The sequence below is a fragment of the Epinephelus fuscoguttatus genome, linkage group LG3 (assembly GCF_011397635.1).
Source record: "Epinephelus fuscoguttatus linkage group LG3, E.fuscoguttatus.final_Chr_v1".
In the NCBI taxonomy this organism is placed as follows: domain Eukaryota; kingdom Metazoa; phylum Chordata; class Actinopteri; order Perciformes; family Serranidae; genus Epinephelus; species Epinephelus fuscoguttatus.
Genome location: NC_064754.1, coordinates 6,197,300 through 6,219,321, shown reverse-complemented (window position 1 = coordinate 6,219,321; position 22,022 = coordinate 6,197,300). Strand labels below are relative to the sequence as shown.

The window sequence follows — 22,022 nt, the reverse complement described above, 5'->3', positions numbered from 1 at the left end:
TTAAGTTGTTTGCTATGGATCCAAAACAATGAGCTGAAAGATGCCAAAGTACTCAGATGATAATTCTATATGATTTTGACAATATTAACCACGCTTTTCATATTGTACATAGTAGTTTAATATATTGTCTATACAAAAATGCAACGCAATCACCAGAAAAAATGTTGGCATTGTACATTTCTACAAACTATGGGTATGTTACATTTGCACAATACTGTGGTTGATGTGTGGCTATGTTTTGGCACAATAAGCATTTGGTTATGTTAAAGAAAAAGATCATGTTTGAGCTTTTTGGTGGAACAATCATGACTGGAGAAGCCATCGATGTTGCAGTCAAAAACAACCACTTTCCTGGCACTATCCCGCCAGTAAACACAGCAACGTCTGAGCAAAAAAACCTGTTTTTCTTGGCACTTTCCCGGCAGGAAAAGCAGTAATGCATCAATTAAAAACAATCACTTTTAGTGGCACCATCCTGGCAGGAAATAAAGTGATGTCTCAGTATAAAACAACCGTCTTTTGTGCCACTGTCCACACTGGAAAAACAGCGATGGGTTGCTTAAAAAACATCCACATTTGGTGGCTAAATTTCTGCTGGAAACACAGTAGTGACTTGTTAAAATTAGCTGGTGTGGGTCTTGAATAGTGGTCTGCAGCTTGGCATGCCCAGTTGTCATGACATCCACCATTCCCTGTGCTTCCAGATGACAAAGTCAGCTCACATACATGTCACAGTAGATATGATATGATACATATGAAATGTACAAATGTAATGTAGCCATGGTTTGCACAAACAATACAATCCCAACATTTTCTTCTGGTGACTGGGCTGAATAATACTGATTATAACAGGTTTATTGTGACTAATTAAACATCTCAAGAATCTGTTAATTGTCAGCTTTATTAAAGGAAACCAGTGACCGTTTGCAACCACTCGAGAAATACTTCTAAAAAGCATTAAAAAATGATCTGTGAAATCTGAGAGGCACATGATTTTTGGTTAGGGAGCTAAAAGATGCAAACACACTGCTGTGGAGCTTGAAAATCTGTTAGAGGTTTAAACACACTGCCTGCCAACATACTATAGTAATAACACACTCCAGAAATGCCACAAGTTGTTAATAAAAGGGATCATCTTTACCATTATATAATGTTAATTGTGGCAACGGTCTCCAAGCTCTCCTCCTGTAGGTGTAATATTTTGGCAACTAGGTCACTTCCCCGTCCTACCAACCAGTGTTTATACTATAGAGAGAAATACAGTAGGTCATGAGTGAGAAAGCAGGCCCCACCCTCTGGTCTGCACACATAAACACTTAGACTTGCACGCAGTCACACACTCAACCGCCCATTTGGCCTCGGGCAGAGGCAGCGTAAGTATAATCACACATAACACAGTCACCATAGCGACCAGTCCGGTACAGACCTGAAGTCATGTTTGAATGTTTTCTTTGCTTAAGAGCCGCTCAGCTTATAGAAGTCTCGTATAACGTGTGTTTAAAGTGCAAACTGGAGTGAGATTCAGTCTGATTTTACACTTGCAAAATGTGCCTGTAAGAAAAGATCAGTTTATATCACAATTTCTCCTTTAATGCCAAATATGAGGAGTGGAGCAGACAGCGAATACATGAGGGTTGAGCATAAATGCTCCTTTCAAGTGTTGGTTGCATGATTTCCTCATGGCAAAAATGACATTTCTGATTAAAGCTCAACTATCTATATTCACTATTTCTGATTTGATGACATATTTTGTGAGATCATGATGCATTGCAATGCAGAGTTGGTGTATTTAGTTTTGCAATTAAGTATAAAACTTCAAAGCTGGAATCTGAACTTCAAAGCTGTTATATTTTTTACATGCTTTTCAAAGTATTCCTGGTCAGTAGGTCACATTTCTCTCAACAGTAATCTTCATTATATGCAGAGTTTTCCTTTTTCAAACACCACTGCAGCCTGTCACTGTCAACCAGATTGTGACATCTTGATATAATTGCTGCTCAGGCATTTGGTAGTCATTATGGTGTTAGTGTTTCTGATGCCACGTTCACGTCATGCGGGAAGGAGAAAAAGAAGTGATGGGAAAGGTTTCCATGGATACGGCTTGTGTGTTTTTACAGCATTTGACAACTCAGGGCGGTGACTGTCAGTGTTACTGATAACAAGTGTAACTTACACACTGAATGAACAGTTCCAGCTATGAGTTAGACTTGTAGCAAGCGGAGTTAGTCATGTGGGTGTTAAAAGGGCTCGTGATCAAAATGTCATCTTTTTTTGGCTTTGAATTGTGGAATTTGGCTAATTTAAGCCTTTTGTGTTATTTTTTACACAACTCCATATGCTGTTTTTAACCACAAAGTGAGATTTCTTTTCCTGTCTCGAATTTCAACTTATATTGTCATGTTGAGTATTTGTAGGCCTAATAATGATAATAATAATAATAACAATAAAATAGAAAATACAGATGTAGTTACTTCAAAACTACCATGTGTTGCATGGGGGATATGTAAATCACATTACATACATGCTTGATGTCCCTTTTCTACTGTATTTAAAAAAATAAAAATAAAAAATAATTTAAGATCCCCAGAAGGGAAATGTAGAATTACATCAACAAACAACAAAATAAAATAAAAAAATATAAAATATATAAATATATTAAATATTAATTAATTAATTAATTAATTAATTAATTAAATAAAATAAAATGACATAACATAAAATAAATAAATAGATATATAAATATAGTTCTGGTAAGTGGGGGAAAAGAAATAAATTAATTTACTGGATATGTCTATTATTCTATTCTATTTCTATTTCTGTTTGTTTTTTAAAATCTGGCTGGGTACAGATGAAAATGGGCATTTCATTCAAGCTAACTGTGGCTTATTTACAATTTTTTATTATTTTTTTTTTAGCAGCAATGAACTGTCCATAAAATAAAAAAGAAAACTGATAAAATAAAATAAATCAAATGAATAGTGAATAAACAAATAAAAAGTTTATATCTGCGTGCGAAAACAAAGAATGTGCAAAAACAATTGTGCAATTGCGTTTATCACTCTTCTATTTTAAATGTGGTAAAGATTTATTGGGTTTTAAATATTCCACATTGAAAGGACAAAACACCCATAGTCTGTGCCTGTCTGCAGACTGCGCTCCTTTGTTTGGCTGTCAATGTAAGATCATTACATTTCCAACGGCACATGAAAGCACCATCATGGTGCTCGGGGCTGACAGCCGCCTGCCGTTTGACCTCAGCCGCGCGGCTGCTTAAGTAACCTAATTTACACCGGTGACAACTCCATATATGGTGCAGAGATGACGCCATCACCGCTGTGCTCGGGTACGCGGGAAGGGGAGGGGGGGCTGCGGTTGCGCGTTCGCGTCATGGCTTTTCCACTGTGCGCGTCCCCACGGGGCTTTACTACCGGATGGACCATATATGGAGGCTGAGAGTGCGAGTGAGTGACGTGGTGTGTATCTGTGTGTGTGAGAGAGAGGCAGAGAGAGAGAGAGAGGGGGAGAGAGAGAGAGAGAGAGAGAGGCAGAGCAGAAACTCCCGTGAAATTGGAGACACGTTTCCTTCTCCCACGTAAATTCTTCGAACTGCTGCTGGCCGGGTTTTTACCAGAATGTAAACAGTGACTGACATAATCTCACTCCACACGTTTCTGCTTCTGCTGACAGCTCCTTCTCATATTCATCAACAGTCACTGTCATACCACACATTAAAAACACTTCCTCAAACACTGCGCTTCCTGCTGTTGATGTGAAGATCGATTTCAAGACACATATTTGACTTGATTGTATAAAATCTCTCATATAAACTTAGGCTATATTTTACAAAATAAAATTCATTATTTTAAAGAAACGTCATTTTGCAGAATATTAATCGTTAAAAGAGAATTTTCCACAGACAAATTTAACTTATCATCTCATCAGGTTATAGATACGATTATTTTTTTTATTTTTTAAACATTACGTGTGCACGGCATGCCTCTTCTGAAAAAAGCTGCATCTCTCCTGGAACAAAATGTGCTATATCAATATTTTTCCTGACCGCTTGCTCATGATTAACTTATTATTTCATGAAGGCATTTACAGTATGTTTTTGGAGAAGGATATTGTTCTGAAAGATACCTAACCCCTAAAATAAAGAAACATAAAAAATAAAACATCTTCATTCATGTTTATAAAGAAGAAAAATGGAGCCTTTGTAATAAAAAATAAAAAATATAATGTTTCTGGTTGGACTTTGTATCTGTAGTAGTCAGAGGTGTCTTGCAGCAGAAGCAGAAATCAAAATAATAAAAAGAGATCAACCGTGAGAAAAACGGTAGACGGAACAGATGGTGTGTGTGTGTGTGTGTGTGTGTGCGCGGCTACAGCAGGTGTGGGCGGCGCCTGTTTGTCACTTACTGAGGAATGAAGTCCACGTTACGTCAAAGAGGAAATAAAACGCCACCCTGCTACATGTACTCTCTCACTTCTCTGAGTACAACAACTGGTGAACAGCTGAGGTCCGAGCTTAGACAGATTAGAAACTAGAAACTAAAGTCTAACTCAGGACAGATAAAGCTCGTCTGCTTTGTTGAGCCTTTTTGGTGAAAGTGCCAAATCGACCGTGCGTAATTACGCATAACAACAAAGAAAGAACAATGAGTGCCACAGCCGCTATGGAAGTGAACGCCGAAGCCAGACGGATCCTGGCAGTGTCGATAAGCAAGCTGTACGCGTCCAGGACCCAGAGGGGAGGACTGAGACTCCACCGGAGCCTCCTGCTCTCCCTGGTCATGAGGTCTGCCCGGGACATCTATCACTCCTCCCGGGAGATCGAGGGGCCAAGCGGCGCGCAGCCAACATCGGAGGAGCCGATGGATACCAGCTCCAGCCCGGAGGAACATACTGTGCTCCCCGAGCCTCAGCCTGAGCCCCAGCCGGCACTGAACTCATCCGAGCCGCCCGCAGAGGAGCCGGACAGCGCGGACGAAGGGTGTGATAGTGATAGTGACATCACAGAGGACAAAGAGAACATGAGCCCAACGAGGCAGTCCAGGAAACGCCGGGGCAAGGCGTCGGCGGCGCCTGACTTCCTTCCCAGCAAGAGGGCGAGGCTGGAGCCCGGGGAGGAGAGGTATGCGGCCCCGCTGGGCAGCTGTCGCGCCGGGGCCGGGGAGTCCCTCACTGCTTTGTCTCTAAATCGGGTTATACCTGCCTTCTGAACAGATGGAGGGAGAAAATAGCCTCCAATGGGACTTTGGAGTGATTCTGAACTCCTCGTTAACCTGATAAGGGCGGTTTGACCCCCCCTTTGCGCACCAAGGCGCTGACCTACATCGGCGGCCCCGGGACAGAGGGATTACCGGGGCCATGGTGCGAGCTCTCCGGTCGATCTGAGCGTGCCTGCTGGGCCGGTGGAGCCCATTTCAACAAGCAGAAAAGGAGAAGAAGAAGAAGAAGCAGGCCTGAGGGAGCTACGGGCCGGAAAGTTTGAGGAACCAACTGAAGGGGAACTGGTTGCGTTACTTTTGGTTTCCCGGTGAATCACCTTCAGTAAAATGAGTCCAAACAAGTGACTGGCGCTGACTCAAAGTGTGTGTATGTGTGAATCAGCAGAGAGTGACATGAGTCAGTCAGAGAAGAAATGAAGTGGTAAACGGTTGACCACAAAACAGCACACGCACACACACTCTCTCTCTCTCACACACACACAGAGGCAGGACTTCAGGGGAATTTCCTGCCTTTATACCGGGACTTGAAAGAGGAAGGACAGTTGGGGCAGACTCACTGCCACACAAACACACATTCAACTGCTGCTGTGGACTTTGATAAATCAATACTACTGCTAGGGGACTTTCCTGTAAACTGTTCACATGGTGCTTTGAGAAAAAAAAAACAGGCTGGTATTGGATGCCATTTAAACCTTGTGTTTTATGTCACTAAAATGCTTCATGTCAAACCTGTGAAAAAAAATATTACCTCACATTCCAAGCTGCTTATTTAATCTGTGTGATTAAATTAATGGTGTAAATATTTGTAATAAAAAGCTGAAAGCGTACTCAGTTGTCCTGCTGTCTTTGTCCTGAGGTTACTGAAGTTTTAGCGTTGCTGATTAACACACACACAAACATCTTATTTCCAAATTAAAGGGCCACTGGTCTATATTGGGCCACAGTTCACAGGGTCAATCCTTTATAAGAGGGAGGATGTTGGTACAACCCAGCGCCAGTCTGGCTTGCTGCTGCTAATCTCAAGCTTACAGCCAGGCACACATTCAAACAAACAAACAAACTCTCACACACACACACACACATACACACACACAGGAGCAGCTTCCAGGGTCGCACCGTTTCCTGAGGATTATGACAGAATTCTGAATCACATCCTTCCTTCCCAACATGACCTGACGCTGAATCAGAGAGGGATAATAAAAGAGTTACGCAACGTCGTCACAGCAGCTGGGGCCAAACACCGCTGCCGAGTAACACAGAGAGCAGCAGGTAGTGTTTATAGCCGGAGGGCCTCTTCATCATCATCATCATTATCCTCATTACAAGGAGCAGCAGCTTCCTGGCAGATGACTGGAAGTTAACACCCAGAAACTTAGTAATGGTGGTGTTGCTCTGGTTGTTCTGGTTGCTCAGGTTTTTGTCACCATCCCTGTGTTTATTGTTGAGATTCCAGTCATCGACATCATCGTCATCATCATCCCCACTTCTTTGTTCCTACATATTAACGCAGCATCTGAGTCAAAAAGTGGAAGAAAACAAAAAGGATGAAGAATGATGATGATGTGATGATGAAGAACTGAGGAATGATGATTATTTCATCCCTAAAAGGTCAGGTGACTTGCTCTGTAGTCTCCCTAAAGGCTAATTTTATCTTTATTACATCTTGGGTCTTGTTTTATGGTTGTGATCAACATTTCTCTCAGTCATAATAACACTGTCCTCACCAAACTCACTCCTGGGATCTGGGAACACGGCGACCTCGGAGCTACAAAGTCTGGCAAGAAACAAGTGATCACATAAGCAACCAGATTGTAAACAAGTCAACAGTTTGTTTACATGTTACAGAGAACCTGAACAACTGTTACAAGCAAAGTATTCATAAAACCATACTGTCCTCACAGGGAGGTGGATGTCAAAGGGTTAACAAAACAGTCATTGTCGTCATCACTACCTTCTTCCTCTTGCCCTCCTTTAATAACGAGGAGAAAGAATGTGGAAAAAAAGTTGATGCTGCTGGGAGAAGTTTGCCCAGAGGGCTTTTATGCCATAAAGGGACTTCTTGGTTAAGGTTAGTGGAAAAGAAATTGTGGTTTGGGTTTAAGTGAATCGATTCCTGCCAGAAAGAGCTTTTTCTGACAAAAAAAGAAAGCTCTTGAGGCAGTTCTCCCATGTGCTGACTGTGATGATGCTGTTGCTATTTTGGCCATCATCTTTATCATCATAGTGAGGGGAAAGTGGGATTGATTACTCATGGCCCCAATGGGAAGGGGGTTGTTGAAAAGCCTGGAATGAAAAGTTTGGTTTTGTTTGCAGCGTTTTATTTCTAAGTAATTAGTGCCATAACTGAATAAAAATTGGCAGAATAAATCGTCTGAAAGACTGAACTTCGGATTAAGAAATAGTGGAGGCTGTCTGAGGCCCCTCTCACCCCTTAAAGGTGCAAAATGGTTTAGTCCGCCCTTGCACTGGATTCGTCTCTATGGTCAAGGCGGAAACATCATGCCGTTATGCCGCCTCACCACTCTGAAGAAAAGGTACAATCACAGAATGGGGGGACAGAGTTGTTTCGCCTCTGAGTCGCAAACAGAGGTAGCAACAGCTCTGAAACAATGTCCGCACAAACGGGACAGCCAGCAGGGCGGGATCATGGGTGTGATGTTTTGACAGCGTGTTGTGCGCGTGACCCACTGCGGGGAATTCAATTCTAAAACCCCTTTTACACTGCCAGGTTTTCGGCGAATGTTGGGCCATTTTTCCGGCAAGCTGCGAGCGTTTAGACACACAGAGCCGGATTGGCGAGTTGATCCGAGGTGCCCAATTTTCCACCTCATAGGGTAGACATATTGGCGGAACCTTTTTAGTTTAAAAAGAACGAGGCAGCATTCCGCTATAGGAGGGGTTGTTGAAGACTTGTGGGAGGAGCTGTTAATGATGCCACACGTGCAACCCACTGGAGGTGGATAAACAGGAAACAGCTGATAGCAGGAATTAGCGAGCAGCTAGTAGCAAGAGGGAAACACAAACCTGACAGACACTGTAAAGATGAGCAACTGGGGAGACAAGGAATTGCACGCCCTCCTTGTCCTCGCAAACAAAGAGGCCATTAACCGTCAGATGACGGGGACGGTGAAGGACGGGCCGACTTACGAGAGAATCACAGAAGGACTGACCAGCTGCGGCTTCCCTCCCACATCACTGTTTACGTCACACGCTGAGCTACACATTTTGTTACTTGCTCACGCCCCCCATTGCCCTGAAAAAGGCGCATTCTGTATAAACAAAAGTAGGTAGGCGGCATTTTGCTGCACTCCCTGATTTTGTTTTTATACAAGACTGATTGGACTTTCCTGCAAATTTGCACAATTCCTATTTAAAAAGGGCTAAATTCACACGAGAGGATGTCAGCGGAGACAGTCTACCCTTCTTAAATTGTGCAGTACACACTGAAGAGGACAGAAGGCTAAACATCGAGGTGTACTGAAAACCTACACACACAGACCCGCTGTCTGACTCTCACCACCCACTGAAGCACAAGCTGGGAGTCATCAGGACACTGAGCCGTCAAGCTGAAAACGTGCCCACGAGGACAGAGGGGAAGGTGAAGGAAACGAAACACATTAGGGAAGCACTTTAAACCCTGTGGTTACCCTAACTGAGCCTTTGCAAAAACTTCAGACAGACCAAGAACGGCCAGAGAGGAAGAGACATTAAAACGAAACAACAGCGTCACTCCTTATGTCGCAGGAGTGTCTGAGAAACTCTGAAGGATCTTCAACAAACACCACATCCCTGTGCACTTCAAACCCAGTAACACTAAGGACAAAACACCCAGGCATAAGCAGAGTAATGTGGTGTATACAGATCAGTGCAGCCAGGAATGCACAGACTTGTACAATGATGAAACAAAACAACCACTCCACAAGTGCATGACACAACACAGGAGAGTCTGCTCATCAGGTCAACGAGGTTTAAGATGTAGCACTTATGATTACCATGACATGGATGACTGAGAATCTTCACCGACAGCTAGCAGCTAAGTCAACGAGGAAGAACAGCGGCTGAAAATGCCCCCAAATTAGGAAAACAATGAGGTCCAGAAGCTCCTTACCATCTGAGCAAAGCACCAATGTCCACTATCACGTCTTTCCCCAAGAGAGGGCATTTAGGGTTCCAAAAAAGAGGAGAAAGAAAAAAGGGAAAGGGATAGAAAGTAAACGGACATTGTAAGGAAAAAAATCAAAAGGTGCATGACAGAGACGTGGATCTGGTGAGGAAGGGCAGGGGGCCATAGAAACTGCTCATGCATAGGGTTCTGAATGTGGTGCTACGCCCCTGTCCATCATCATAATCATCATACTTCTTTTCCTAATTCTGATGACTTTCACTTTCTTCCCTTTTCAGCTATTTACACCACCACCATCATCATCATCATCATCATCATCATCATCATCATCATCATCATCCTTGATCACTGGACTTAATTCTTTCTCTTGGGAAAAAACAGTGTGACAAAACAATTCCATCTCAAGGTTACTGACCAACTCGGACGAGAAGTCCCCACAAAAGCTATTAATGACATCATAACAACTGCTGAGCCTGTGTGTCAACAGAACATCTCCATGGCAACTGAGCAAACGCTGTCCGCTGATAAGGCTGTGTGATACAACACTGGAAAAAAGCAAAGTAAACGGAGGCTGGTTTGTTAAATAATCATCGTCCTTCTTTGTAAATGAACGGAAATTGTAACCCTGAGGTCGTGGCTTCCTAACTTTAGGAACTCTTGAGGTCTATGAACCTTACAATTTGCCTTTGTTTAGTTAAATTAATTTTTATTATGAAATTATTTTTTGTTTATAGTGTTACATCTGTTGCTTCTGTCCTTTATTGTGAAGAACTGTGTGACATCTAAATGAGAAAGGTTCTTCATATTAGCCTTATTTAATGGTCTATCTTTCTTTTCATTTTCAGGGCAGTGACATGCCATTATTGTTATCATCAGTGAGTCTGCAGATTCATTTTCCAATCAATCAATGAATTATTTATTCTATGGAATGTCAAAAACATTGGTAAAAAATGCTTATTACAACTTCCCAGAGCCCAAGCTGACGGCTTTAAATGTTCTGTTTAGTCTGGCAAGGAATCCAGAACACAAAGATAATTAATTTACACTGACATACAACAAAAACAGGCCTCAAATCCTCTCATTTAAAGAGCTGGAACCAGAAAATGTTGTCATCTTCCCACAGGATTTTCCTGAAAAATGCCTGAAACTATTAATGGATTATCAAAAAAGTTGTCAGTTATTTTTATCTCTCTTTTCCTCCTACTAATTGTCACCTTCTTGTTTATTGTTTTTAAACCACTTCCACCATTTTTGTAATCACCACCCTTAATACGAGGGAATGTCATTGAGACTCGTCATAGCTGCGAGGTTCATCCAAAAAGTGATTTCTCTCTTAATCTGAAGGGTGTTTAGAGGACTGAAGGGGTGAAATAATGCAGTGTTTCACAAGAGCAAAAGCAAACTTTTGAGAAAAGTCAGAAAAATAGACAAACATTTGGGTAACAAAGTCTTTATTTTGTCTTAACTGATCTGGAGACCTGCTCAGATTATTCTATGGATAATTCCAACTCCCAAAATGGAAACCACTGACGTAAAACACATCATGTTTTTGTTATGACATTTATGTCCACTGATGTTGTTTTCATACATCAGAGGCTCAGCTGCACTGTCACACCATGAGTGTTAATACCACCTAATATCCAGCCAGCATATGAACGTACACATAAACCCCCAGATGAGAGTTTCATCATAGTGACCCTGATCTGCCTACATCACAAGCTTATCATGAAAAGATCTGGGTCATATGGGGGCTTTCGTTTTTAAAGTTCTATATAAATCCCCTTTAAGCAGCAATAATGATTTAGCTGTAATTGTGTTTATCAGTTTGCTGAAGGACCTAAGTCACGCAGTGTCCTTAAAAAAAGCACGGTAATTGGTTTTACTAACAAAGACAATGCCACTTATATATGCAGATGAGTTTAGTGAACATATCATTAGACTGATGAATGAGGGCCAGGGAGGGAAAAAAAGTAATTTGGGTGGAGAGAGACAGAATGAATGAAGCCAGGATCATGAACTGGCACAACAAAACTTCTTTGCTCCTTAATAGTTATAAATACTCATTTTGTTTGTGTGTCCAACTCAGATGTATTGTACATTTGTGCAAACTATGGATACGTTTAATTTGTATGTTTTTTATATATCATCTCGACGTGTCTAAAGTGAAGTAGATCTGATTACATTTGTATGAGCTGACTTTGTCATCAGGAGGATGGCATGACACCATGGCTGCCAAGTTGCAGACCACTGCAGAGCATTATTCAAGACCAACAAACAGCAAAGCCAGTTGATTTTTAGTGACACATCGCAGCATTTCAAGCCACAGTTGTGTCAGCCGAACTGGGTGTTTTTAGCAAGACACTGAAGGCATTTCCAGCCATTATTGTGTTACTAAAAGCAGGCATTTTTTAGCAAGATACCTGCAGTATTTCCAGCTCTGATTGTGCTGCCAAAAGAGGGTGTTTTTAAGAAAGACATTAGTGAGATTTCCAGCCACAACTGTGCCACCAAATCTGGGTGTTTTTTAGCGAGACATCAACTGCATTTCTAGCTTGTGCCAAGTCTGGGTGTTACTCAGCGAGATATAAGCAGCATTTCCAGCCATGACTGTCCCACCACAACTGGATGTTTTTTAAGCAAGAAATCAAAGGCATTTCTAGCGGCTATTGTGTCACCAAATCTGGGTGTTTTTTAGCTTTTTTTTAAGACATTGAATGTATTTGCAGGCATGATTGTGCCACCACAGGGAGGTGTTTTTCAGCAAGACACTGACAGGATTTCCAGCTGCAATTGTGCCACCAGAACTGGATGTTTTTAATAAGACATCAAAGGCATTTCCAGCCATGACTGTGTCACCAGAGCTGGATATTTTTTTCAAGCAAGACATCGAATGCATTTCTTTTCACTATTGTGCTACCAAATCTGGGTGTTTTTCAGTGAGACATCAGCAGTATTTCCAGCCGCCCTGTGCCACCAGAGCTGGATATTTTTTAAGCAACACATCAGTGGCATTTCCAGCTACAATTGTGCTACAAAAAATGAATGTTTTAATCCAAAACATGATATTGCCTTAACATAATCTGATGTGTTTGTGCCTAAACATAACCACACTTTTGCACAGCATTGTTGAAATGTAAATAAAGGTAGAGTTTCAACATATCTGCGTCATCATATTGTACAAATGTAACATATCTGTGGTTTGCAGAGGTGTACAATGTCATCCTTTATTCTGGCAGTTGGGTTCATAAGTCATATAAATCAGACTCGTCTTTCATTGCTGAATAGTTGAAAGTTTGAGCAGAGGCAGGAAAGTGAGTTTTGAATGGCAGAAATCTTTTTGATTGAGTCATCACAGAGTCATCGGCATCGATCATCATCCCCCTCATATTTAGGTCATTCTGTGGTATGTATATGTAACTACACACAGTTTTCAAGGACTTCTGTGAGCCTCAGATGAATCACATTAATGCTCCGCATGATTTGGATCGATTACATCTACGACTTAACTGCTCAGAAGAGATTCAAAGCTGAGTCTCAGCGGCTGCTTGTCTGAGAGCTGCAAGTTATCCACAGACGGGCACAGCGGCAGTGGTACATAATGTTCCACACAGCCACTTGAATAAGAATACAGTGTGTCCTTGGACAGCACATGTGCTCAGTCAAACAGTATTACAAACATATTTTTAACAGAGACTCATTCTGGCTCAGATGTCCGACTTACTACTTAAAATGTGTAGCTCAGGGACATGGGGGTTTTGGTATTATTATTCTGAATTTCAATTTGCAGGCTTGTGATGTTAATGCTGTGCTGAGAGGGGCTTTAATGGAACCAAAGGTGCAAATCTTCCTTTCAAGGACACTGATGGGGTGATTGTGTTGTTCTTTTTATTTCTTAGTGTTTTGCAGCTTTACTAAGAAAAGCTGCTGCTCTAATGCATCCTCCACTGAAAAACAAACAAAAAACTGTTTCTACAGCAAATAAGCAAGTCGGGCATGATCTCAAGCACCAGTGATTCTCTGTTCTTTTCAGCTGTCTACTCCTTGTCACTTGGTGTATCAGTGGATCCTAATGACAGTGATGGATTACAGTTATTACTGCTATAATACACTACTGCTCATGTCTGTGCTGTCTTAAGTATGAATGCTTTTATTGTTTTGGCCTTAAAACTGTCAAAAAGAATGAAGGCTAGTTCATAGTGTTTTTTTCCATTCATGTCTGTAAGGGTCCCTGCAGTCGCCTGTGCGTGGAGCCCACCTTTTGTGGCCACACAAACTGTATGCATGGCAAGCGCACTGACTGCACATGCTCATTTTACAAAATATAATTCCATGTTCCACACTTCAGTCCAGTCCAAAACACTGCGGTCAAGCCAGCCATGGGCGCTGCACTGCAGTGAAGTTAGTTTTATGTTATCAGACAGACATTAACTCCGGACCCAGGAGTGACTTCCTAATTTCAGTTTCACCTGATGTTGGCAATAGGGCTTTGGTAAGCTCACCTCTAAGCCCTCCCGTCGGAAACGGATGCAGAAAAGCACAAATCGGTGAATACAAATTCACCAGTCGGCAGGAAATTAAATGTTTGATGCTCAAACTTTTCTGGCGGAGGACCCCAAAACCCTGTTTCATGTGACTTCACCAAACTTAAAACAAAACCTGTGCCCCTGCTATGAATGGGACCGTGTGCGTGTCTGCGTGACAGCAGCTGTCCGCGGATGTTCAATGTTGAAAGTATGTCCGAGCCTTAAGACTGCTAAGCTAGTAGCTCTGTGAGACAGAGGGGCTTTGAGCTGAATGTTAACGACGGCATGCTGACATGCTCAAAACAGCAAAGCTTGTATGCTGATGTCTGGCAGGTATAATGTTTAGCATGTTCAAAATTATTTTTTCTGGCTTTTTTGCCTTTAATGTATAGGACAGAGTGAAATGGAGTGAGAGAGAGAATGGTGGGTGACATGCAGTAAATGGTTGCAAGCCAGACTCGAACCTGCAACCACAGCGTCGAGGCATTGCTTCTATACATGGGGCACCGGCACTATCCACTACGCTACCGACGCCCCAGCATGTTCACAACCTTAAGGTGTGTCTCAAATCACATACTTCCGTCAGTACATTCCACGTAGTATACTATGTGCACTATGTACTCATTGGTGTAGTGGGTGAATTTCGACAGGATAGTGTTGTCTCAAACCACACACGGCAGTTGTGCACTCACCGGAAATGACTACCGCAAATTAGCTAGTTAGCAAACTAGCATTAGCATTAGCGTTATCGTTCGCGGTACCAAATCATTACAGACTGCTAAATTAACCCAACAAACATACTGCTGGCTTATACCCGACAAGAGTATAGTGGTGCTTAGTGCAAAAAAAACATGTATAACGACAATGCAGCGATGTTCACGGTTGCACAGTCCTCAGCCGCTATTTCCAGTTTGAAAAGTGATCCCTCCCCTTCCGCTACGTAGCCAAGATGGCGACCACTGAGGGTGAGAAGTGTCCATAGTTCCACACTCAACTTCTTGACCGTTTTGAGTGCACCATACTTCTAAGTGTGAATGCACTTATGCTCTCAAAATATTAAGTGTAAGTACAGAAGTACATGATTTGAGACACAGCATTAATTCAGTGTGTTAGCATGCTAACATTAGCCAAAGTGCAGCCGGGATTGCAGCTGGTCATAAACTAGAATATTGGACAAATTTTGACTTGATGATGAAAAAGGAAGGGATCACCATACTGTTTAAATCTTGAGGACATGAATATCTTGAAATCCAAATAATACCTGCTGAGACATGTCTCACATGGTGGCAGTACAAGAAAAGTCAGGAGATCACCAAAGTCAGCAGGCTTCATCCTCTGGAAACCATGAATGTCTGTAAAGAACGTCATGGTGATCTATTTAGTGGAGATATTTTAGCTCAGACCAAAGTGGTGAACTGACACCAACACTGCCATCTGTAGAACGATGCCACCAACAATGGTTACCAGTTCCAACCTCTCAAATGCTGGGATTTGCAACTGCTCTCAGTTTAATATCATTTTAAATTTCTTACATTGGGGTGTTTGAAATTTTGACCTTGGGCTCTGGAAAACAGCACATTTTACAATAATCTGTAAACTTAATTTTAAAATTGTATTCGGTGTATGTTGGGACTTGTTGGGGGACTATTGTCTACTGCTGGTTTAATCCATATTTGGTGCCTTGGTGAGTATTTCAGAATGATGTATGTGGAACTGAGTCAAAATAAACCACAGTTTATACGTGTTTATAAATTTTCAGACAGCACTGGAGCCCTGTGGCTCAGAGGAATAAGATATATCAGGCTTTGGAAACACACAGTTCTTGATAGTATATCATTGCTGATGCTGGTCTTTTAATAGGATGTTATGACAAGAAGAAAAAAAACAGAATATTCCAAGTAAAAACAATAATCCTCTAACATTTCCTGCTGCACAAATACATTTTCTATCAAAACAAATACTGTTGCAACAGCAGCTATGCAAATTGCAGACACGTTTTCAGCGACAGCTTCTCTGGACCAATCCCGTACTGTTATGGCCATATATGTGGCAGCCTGATTAAGATGCAGAGTGCAGGGGCCAGACAGTCACAGTGACGAGGAGCTCTAACAGCTCAGAGCTAAAAAAAGAACAGCGCAGGAAATGTCTTCACACAGGATGCATGCATGCATCGACCGGCGCGCACCCGCCTGTGATGGAGGCAGATAAACCGAGGGACCAATCAGAGGGAGAGAGTCGTGTGCAGATGTGCGGGGGCCAGTACAGAGTCTTTGATCATATAGGCCTATGTCATGGTGTATACCATCATTATGATGTACTGTGGTTTGATTACGTACGTGTTTGGGAATTTACACCGTGAATTATCACTGCATTACACTGGTTGTGTTATTACACTGGATAAAATAACATATTTAAATAAGTGAGCATATATTTAACCTATATTAAGGGACTGTACAAACGAACTGACAATACTCACAATTAGTACAGATTTGGTCCAAGTGTTACACCATCAATAACTAAAAGCATAAATAATTTAAGATAGTATACTCTAATTTAAACCTTATTATATTTCAACAATAGCTACCAATGCAAACACTAGAAGCAGAGTTAAATCATTTCAAATGTATGGCAAGTGTTACAAAATTGTATTTACTGCAGACACTTCATCATAAAGAGATACTGAATAAATGGCTAAACCTAAATTATAACATCATGTGACACTTTGGCCCAATGCAAGTACACCCCCCCAGCTAATATTTGTATGTAGGTCCCACGTGGGTAGTAAATGGACTGAAAAATGGGCCCCCAGTGGGACTGTCCACAGATTCCATATTGGCCCCAATATGGAACCCGATTGCCCACATGGATTGGTTTACCCAAGTTGGCCCTACATCGGGTTATACTAGTTGTGATGATCCCTGTGTCATCTAGGGGTGTGTCTGCTGTGAGAGTTTGTCAGGCCTGTCTCTCCCAGGCTGACTTGATTGCAACTCCCAGTCGGTTAAAGTCATCCCAACTATGTCATGCCAACTTGCTTAAACCCTTCTATGCTTGTGACCCCTTAGCTCAGGGAGGGAATGTTAGTCCCACACTGATGGATTCTGTGGAAGGGTTGGAAGGTGAAAGGAACGCAAAACCACCAGATGACTCCGTGATGTGTGGTAGGCTAAAGAATTGAGTCATTGGGACATTTGGATAGATAGATTGTTATGTCATTTAACTGTTTCACAAAGAGCTGAGTTGATAAGGAGGTTCTTGGTGTTTGATGAACCATCACGGACAAACGTCATTGAAAATGACAGTGAGGTGGGAGATATTAAGTTCAAGGATAATTTTGTGGCGGATGCCCTTTCTCACGCCCCGGTGGGGTAGTGTTGTCTTTGACCCGCATCTTGACTGCCAGTGTACAGCCTTGTTGTTATTGTTTTTTTGTTTTGTTTTGTGTGCACCTGTTACTGCATTTGTAACTGTCTTGTGGAACTTCGGGGATCCCTTCTCGGCCCCCGTCTTAAGGGGGAGGGTGTGATGATCCCTGTGTCATCTAGGGGTGTGTCTGCTGTGAGAGTTTGTCAGGCCTGTCTCTCCCAGGCTGACTTGATTGCAACTCAGTGCACCTGGGCCTGGTGCACTGAAAGTGATAAAAGCTGTGCTCGCTCATTCACTCACTCTCTGCTTCTCCCTACAGGCAACCACTCTGGTCTGGTTTGGTATTGTTTTAGTTTCTTTGCTTTGATGCACTCTCCAACACTTACACATACACACTCTCACACACCCATCATACTCACACATAGTACTGATATCACTGACATTCACACCCCATATGTTATTCTTTTTTAGTTATTTGCTAATTTGGTCTAATTTGGTTTGATTTGCTTCTAATAAAATATCTTTTGTTAACCATTCATCATGGTGTCTCCCTTTTGTTTTGGCCACTTGAGCCAGGTTGTAACACTAGTGCTACCCGGGTACCAATAGAGTACGAGTCCAAACTGGGTGCCTTATCTGGGGCCCACTCGGCTCACCCACCCATGAGGGCAAATGGCATGGGGTCAATATGGAACTCGTGGACAATCCCATTGGGGGACTTTTCTGTCTAACAAGCACAAATTATTGCTAGTATGCTGATGTCTCGGTAGCTGACTACAATAGTTATTGTTATTGTTATCTCAGATTTGTGCATGACAGTCTCGGACTTTGACTTTCTATGTCGCATTCCCTTCCTTGGATGACAAATGACGCCTGAAATCTACCCAAGGTTCAGCAGTGAAGTTGCTGCACCTGTAACCACTCCTCTAATATCAGCACAGACTGGCAGAGAAGCAGCATGGGTTGCTAATGTTAGCCCACAGAGCACTGCTAGAGGCTGTTTGTTATCTATTTGCGAGGTCTCACTTTGAATTCGTCGAAATCCGGCGCTTGGGCAGTGACTTGTAGCATCAGACACCAACGAAAAAAGGTGTCCTTCAGCATCGGCATTATTCAGTCGGTCGCCATTATAGTTTAACAGTGCTCAGCAGCGTTAGGGGGAAATGCAGCAGGACAAGGATGAAAGGTAACGCCGCGAAAGTCCAATGAGCGTGGGTGGATGGGTCTGAGAGACACAGACTTTTACCCGAGAAAGCGATGTTAGCATCCCGTAAGATTCTAAAGCCAAACCCTGTTCTTTTTCCCTAAACCCAACCGTGTGTATGTGTTGATGAAGGAGAAAAAAAAGCAATTTGTGATGTTGTATTGACGTAGTGCTTTTATTTTGAAAGAGACTGTATGTACATGTTAAATTTCCTGTGAAAACAGAAGTGTATATTGAAAGAAGACAATGCACGGAACAGGCAGAACTTTACACAACGTCCCAGAACGTTAACCAACGCAGCCAGGGTACCTTGCACGTGGAATGTTGACATGGAAAATCCATGACCAAGCACGTCAATATGTGACGAGGTCAGAGTGAGAATGTGTTGCATTTATGAGGGGGGAGGGGTGGTGCTTACAAGGGGAAGGCCTGTCAAATAATTTTTTAAGCACTGACGAGGAACGAGGTGTTTTTATTTTTGGCTTGGGGGTGGGGCATACAGTTTTAAATGGCTTTCTTTAACATATTTTTATCCATTTAGACTCCAGCAACCCATACTGATCCACTGAAGTGTGTGTCTGTGAGCTGGAGGTCATGCTCTGTTGTAATTTTGTTAGAAAGTGGCTCATGTGTTTCTCTGGAAATGAAGAGGAAGTCATTATGTGTTGTATCTGTGTGTGGAATCATTTGATGATCACATGTCAGGAGGCTGTGAACACATGACCTCATGCCCCTCACAGCACCTATTGTGTGGCTGACTGAGATGTTTCATTACAACAGAGGGCCAACTATGAATGTGAATGAGTAAGAATGTGTGTGTGTGTGTGTGTGTGTGTGTGTGTGTGTCTCTGTGTATCTGTCAGCATCAGCAGGGCTCGCAGAGACAGGAAGTGATGCGTTGATGCCGGCGGGCGACAGAATGTGTAGGTGGAGTCTATTTTTAGACTCAGCTGCAGGAGGACAGAGCTCTCCAATACATCTGGCCTTCTGTGACTGGACGTGTGTGTGTGTGTGTGTGTGTGTGTGTGTGCGCGCTCATGACTCAGTAGGCAGGCTAATGGCCAGAGGTGATGCTTTTAGTGCTTTAAAATGTCCTCAAAGCCCACAGATAATTCCATCTTGTCACAAAAATCAAATTAGGACATAATTGTTCTTGTGTTTTTAGCCTCTTAAGGTGTCAGTCGAATGCCACCCAGTGTGTGCGTGTGAGGAGGTGGGCGACAGACAGACAGATAGACAGAAGGACAGGAGGAGGAAGCACAGATGTGAGGAGAAGGAGGGCTGCAGGAAGAGCAGGAGGCATTCAAAGAGAGGAAGGGGAAAGAGAGGAGGAGGAGGGATGCCAATAAAACGTGACCACACAGGGAGGGGGAAGTGTAGGACACAGCAAAAGGTTTAGTGAGTGTGTGGGTGTGCATGTGTGTGTGTCTTCCACAGCCCATATCAGTGACGTAGTGTCAGACGTAGACGGAGAGGAGGAGGAGGAGGAAGAGGAAGAAGAAGAGGAAGGCATTCTGAGGACGCTCGGTGAAGAGGCGTCTGATTTCAACACGTTTTAAATTCTCAAACAGAGGAGAGCGAAGCAGCCTGGTGTGTTTTGCAGGGTCGTCTCACCTGCGATGAGTTGGCCGCCTCTGAGCCTTTTTAACTCTCTGTAGGAACAAATGAAGCTCTGTTTCATTCACTGCTTCTCAGGCAGATGCACCGGTCTGCAGAAAGGACTGAGGAAAATACATTATTAGGGAATCTGCTCATGTAGATTTAAAACAACAATGAAATGGACACAGTTAAATCCATTTCATTTCATCAATTTCTTTGCATTAAAAATCTGGAAACTGACCAGTTTTAAGGATGATAACTTCAAAAAAATATATAAAGGTTGCAATATGCTCCATCAAAAAGGGTGACTTCCAGTAGTTATTATACAACATTCATCCATTCATTTTCTGTAATCGCTTATCCTGTTGGGGGTCGCTGGAGCCTATCCCAGCTGACACTGGGTGAGAGGCAGGGTACACCCTGGACAGGTCACCAGACTATCACAGGGCTGACACATAGAGACAGACAACCATTCACACTCACATTCACACCTACGGACAATTTAGAGTCACCAATTAACCTGCATGTCTTTGGACTGTGGGAGGAAGCTGGAGCACCTGGAGGAAACCCACGCTGACATGGGGAGAACATGCAAGTTCAGCATGGAGGTGCTCCCCCACGCTGGGTTTGAAACAGGAACTCTCTTGCTGTGAGATGACAATGCTAACATTTAGAACATTAATATAGCAGCAAACAACTATTAGTGGAGCATGGTGTCCTGAGCAGAGAATGTCACGCTCCCTCTGTGTGTGTAGGAATTGGAGCTTCTCTGTTCTTTGTCGCTGGTTGATGGTTTTGGCCACCCGTGCATGAAAGAGCATGTGAGTCCCTGTGTGTGTATGCAGCTGGTCTTATTCTATTCCCAAGTGTGCTCCACCTGGTCAAAAAAAAAAGAAAAAAAAAACTTGGGAAAAATAAACTGTGCATCTCATTGGCGAGCTAATTGCCACCTTACCACTGTGAAAGTGCAACACCCGGGTTAACACTGTTAGCTCCTTTAGCACTGTTGTTGTTAGCGCTGTTAGCAACGTTAGCCGCTGGCTGAGACACGTATAGCCTGAATCATCGTTTGTTTGCAATAACTATCAAATAGAAAATTCTCATGTCACGTTCATAAAATGAAACAACGCTGAGCAAACTCTGCCTAAAAAAAAAAAAAAAATCTATATCAGTTTAAGTGTAGGCTGTATCAAGAATATTTTCACCACTTTTTCACCAGGCTGTCAGACAGCCTTTTCTGGCAGGGGATTGAAGCCCTTTTGTCAATGTCACCACTCACTGACAAAAACAGTAATTTAACAGAAGCAGAACACTGAGTTCACACTTACACTTATTTTTTTAGGTAGCTAAAATGTTTTCCTGCTGCCCTGTCCACAGCAGTTACATTGCTTGGCTTCTGTGTGACAATGTTGACAGTGTGACTACACAAAGCCTCAATTTGGTTTCGCCTATTACAACATAAGCACCATTTAAAATAAACTCTGAGGCCTTACAACTAGATTTTTGACACAGACAAGGCCACAGAAATAAGGCATGACTCACCTCTGTTGATACTGTTCCTCAGTGGTGCATGTTCCTACACAACTTTGCAATTAATCAAATCATGTACAGCCAGATAACACAGTGTGTGTGTGTGTGTGTGTGTGTGTGTGTGTGAGAGAGTGCTTTTGGCGCCTTTGAGGGTCATGCTTAGTAATTTGCCTCTGAAATGCAGGGGAAGAAAAGTAGACAGTTCCACAAAATAAAAACATTTAAAATATCTAAATTTGTACTCGTTTAGTGGTTCAAAAAATGTTTAATATGAAGCTGGTGCCAGGAGACTGTTAGCTAACTTTAGCATGAAGACTGGAAAAGGGGGGGAGCAGCACCTTGAAAGCTCACTAATTAAAGGGTCACTGTGTAGCATTTCAGTCGGCAGAATTATAGTATAATAAGTTTTCTTTTGTGTATAATCACCTGAAAATAAGAACTGTTGT

General features: G+C 42.5%; 1 protein-coding gene across 1 annotated transcript; it reads left to right on the top strand.

Moving 5' to 3' along the window:
* The first annotated feature begins 4,467 nt into the window (after window positions 1-4,467).
* Window positions 4,468-6,058, top strand: ier2b (immediate early response 2b). Its single transcript, XM_049571576.1, has one exon. It carries the CDS (start codon window positions 4,659-4,661, stop codon window positions 5,220-5,222), a length of 564 nt encoding a protein of 187 aa, XP_049427533.1. The 5' UTR covers window positions 4,468-4,658; the 3' UTR covers window positions 5,223-6,058.
* Window positions 6,059-22,022: the final 15,964 nt, after the last annotated feature.

Bases quoted from the DNA above. Each gene is read 5' to 3' on its own strand.
- ier2b (XM_049571576.1), top strand. From the start codon at position 4,659: ATGAGTGCCACAGCCGCTATGGAAGTGAACGCCGAAGCCAGACGGATC.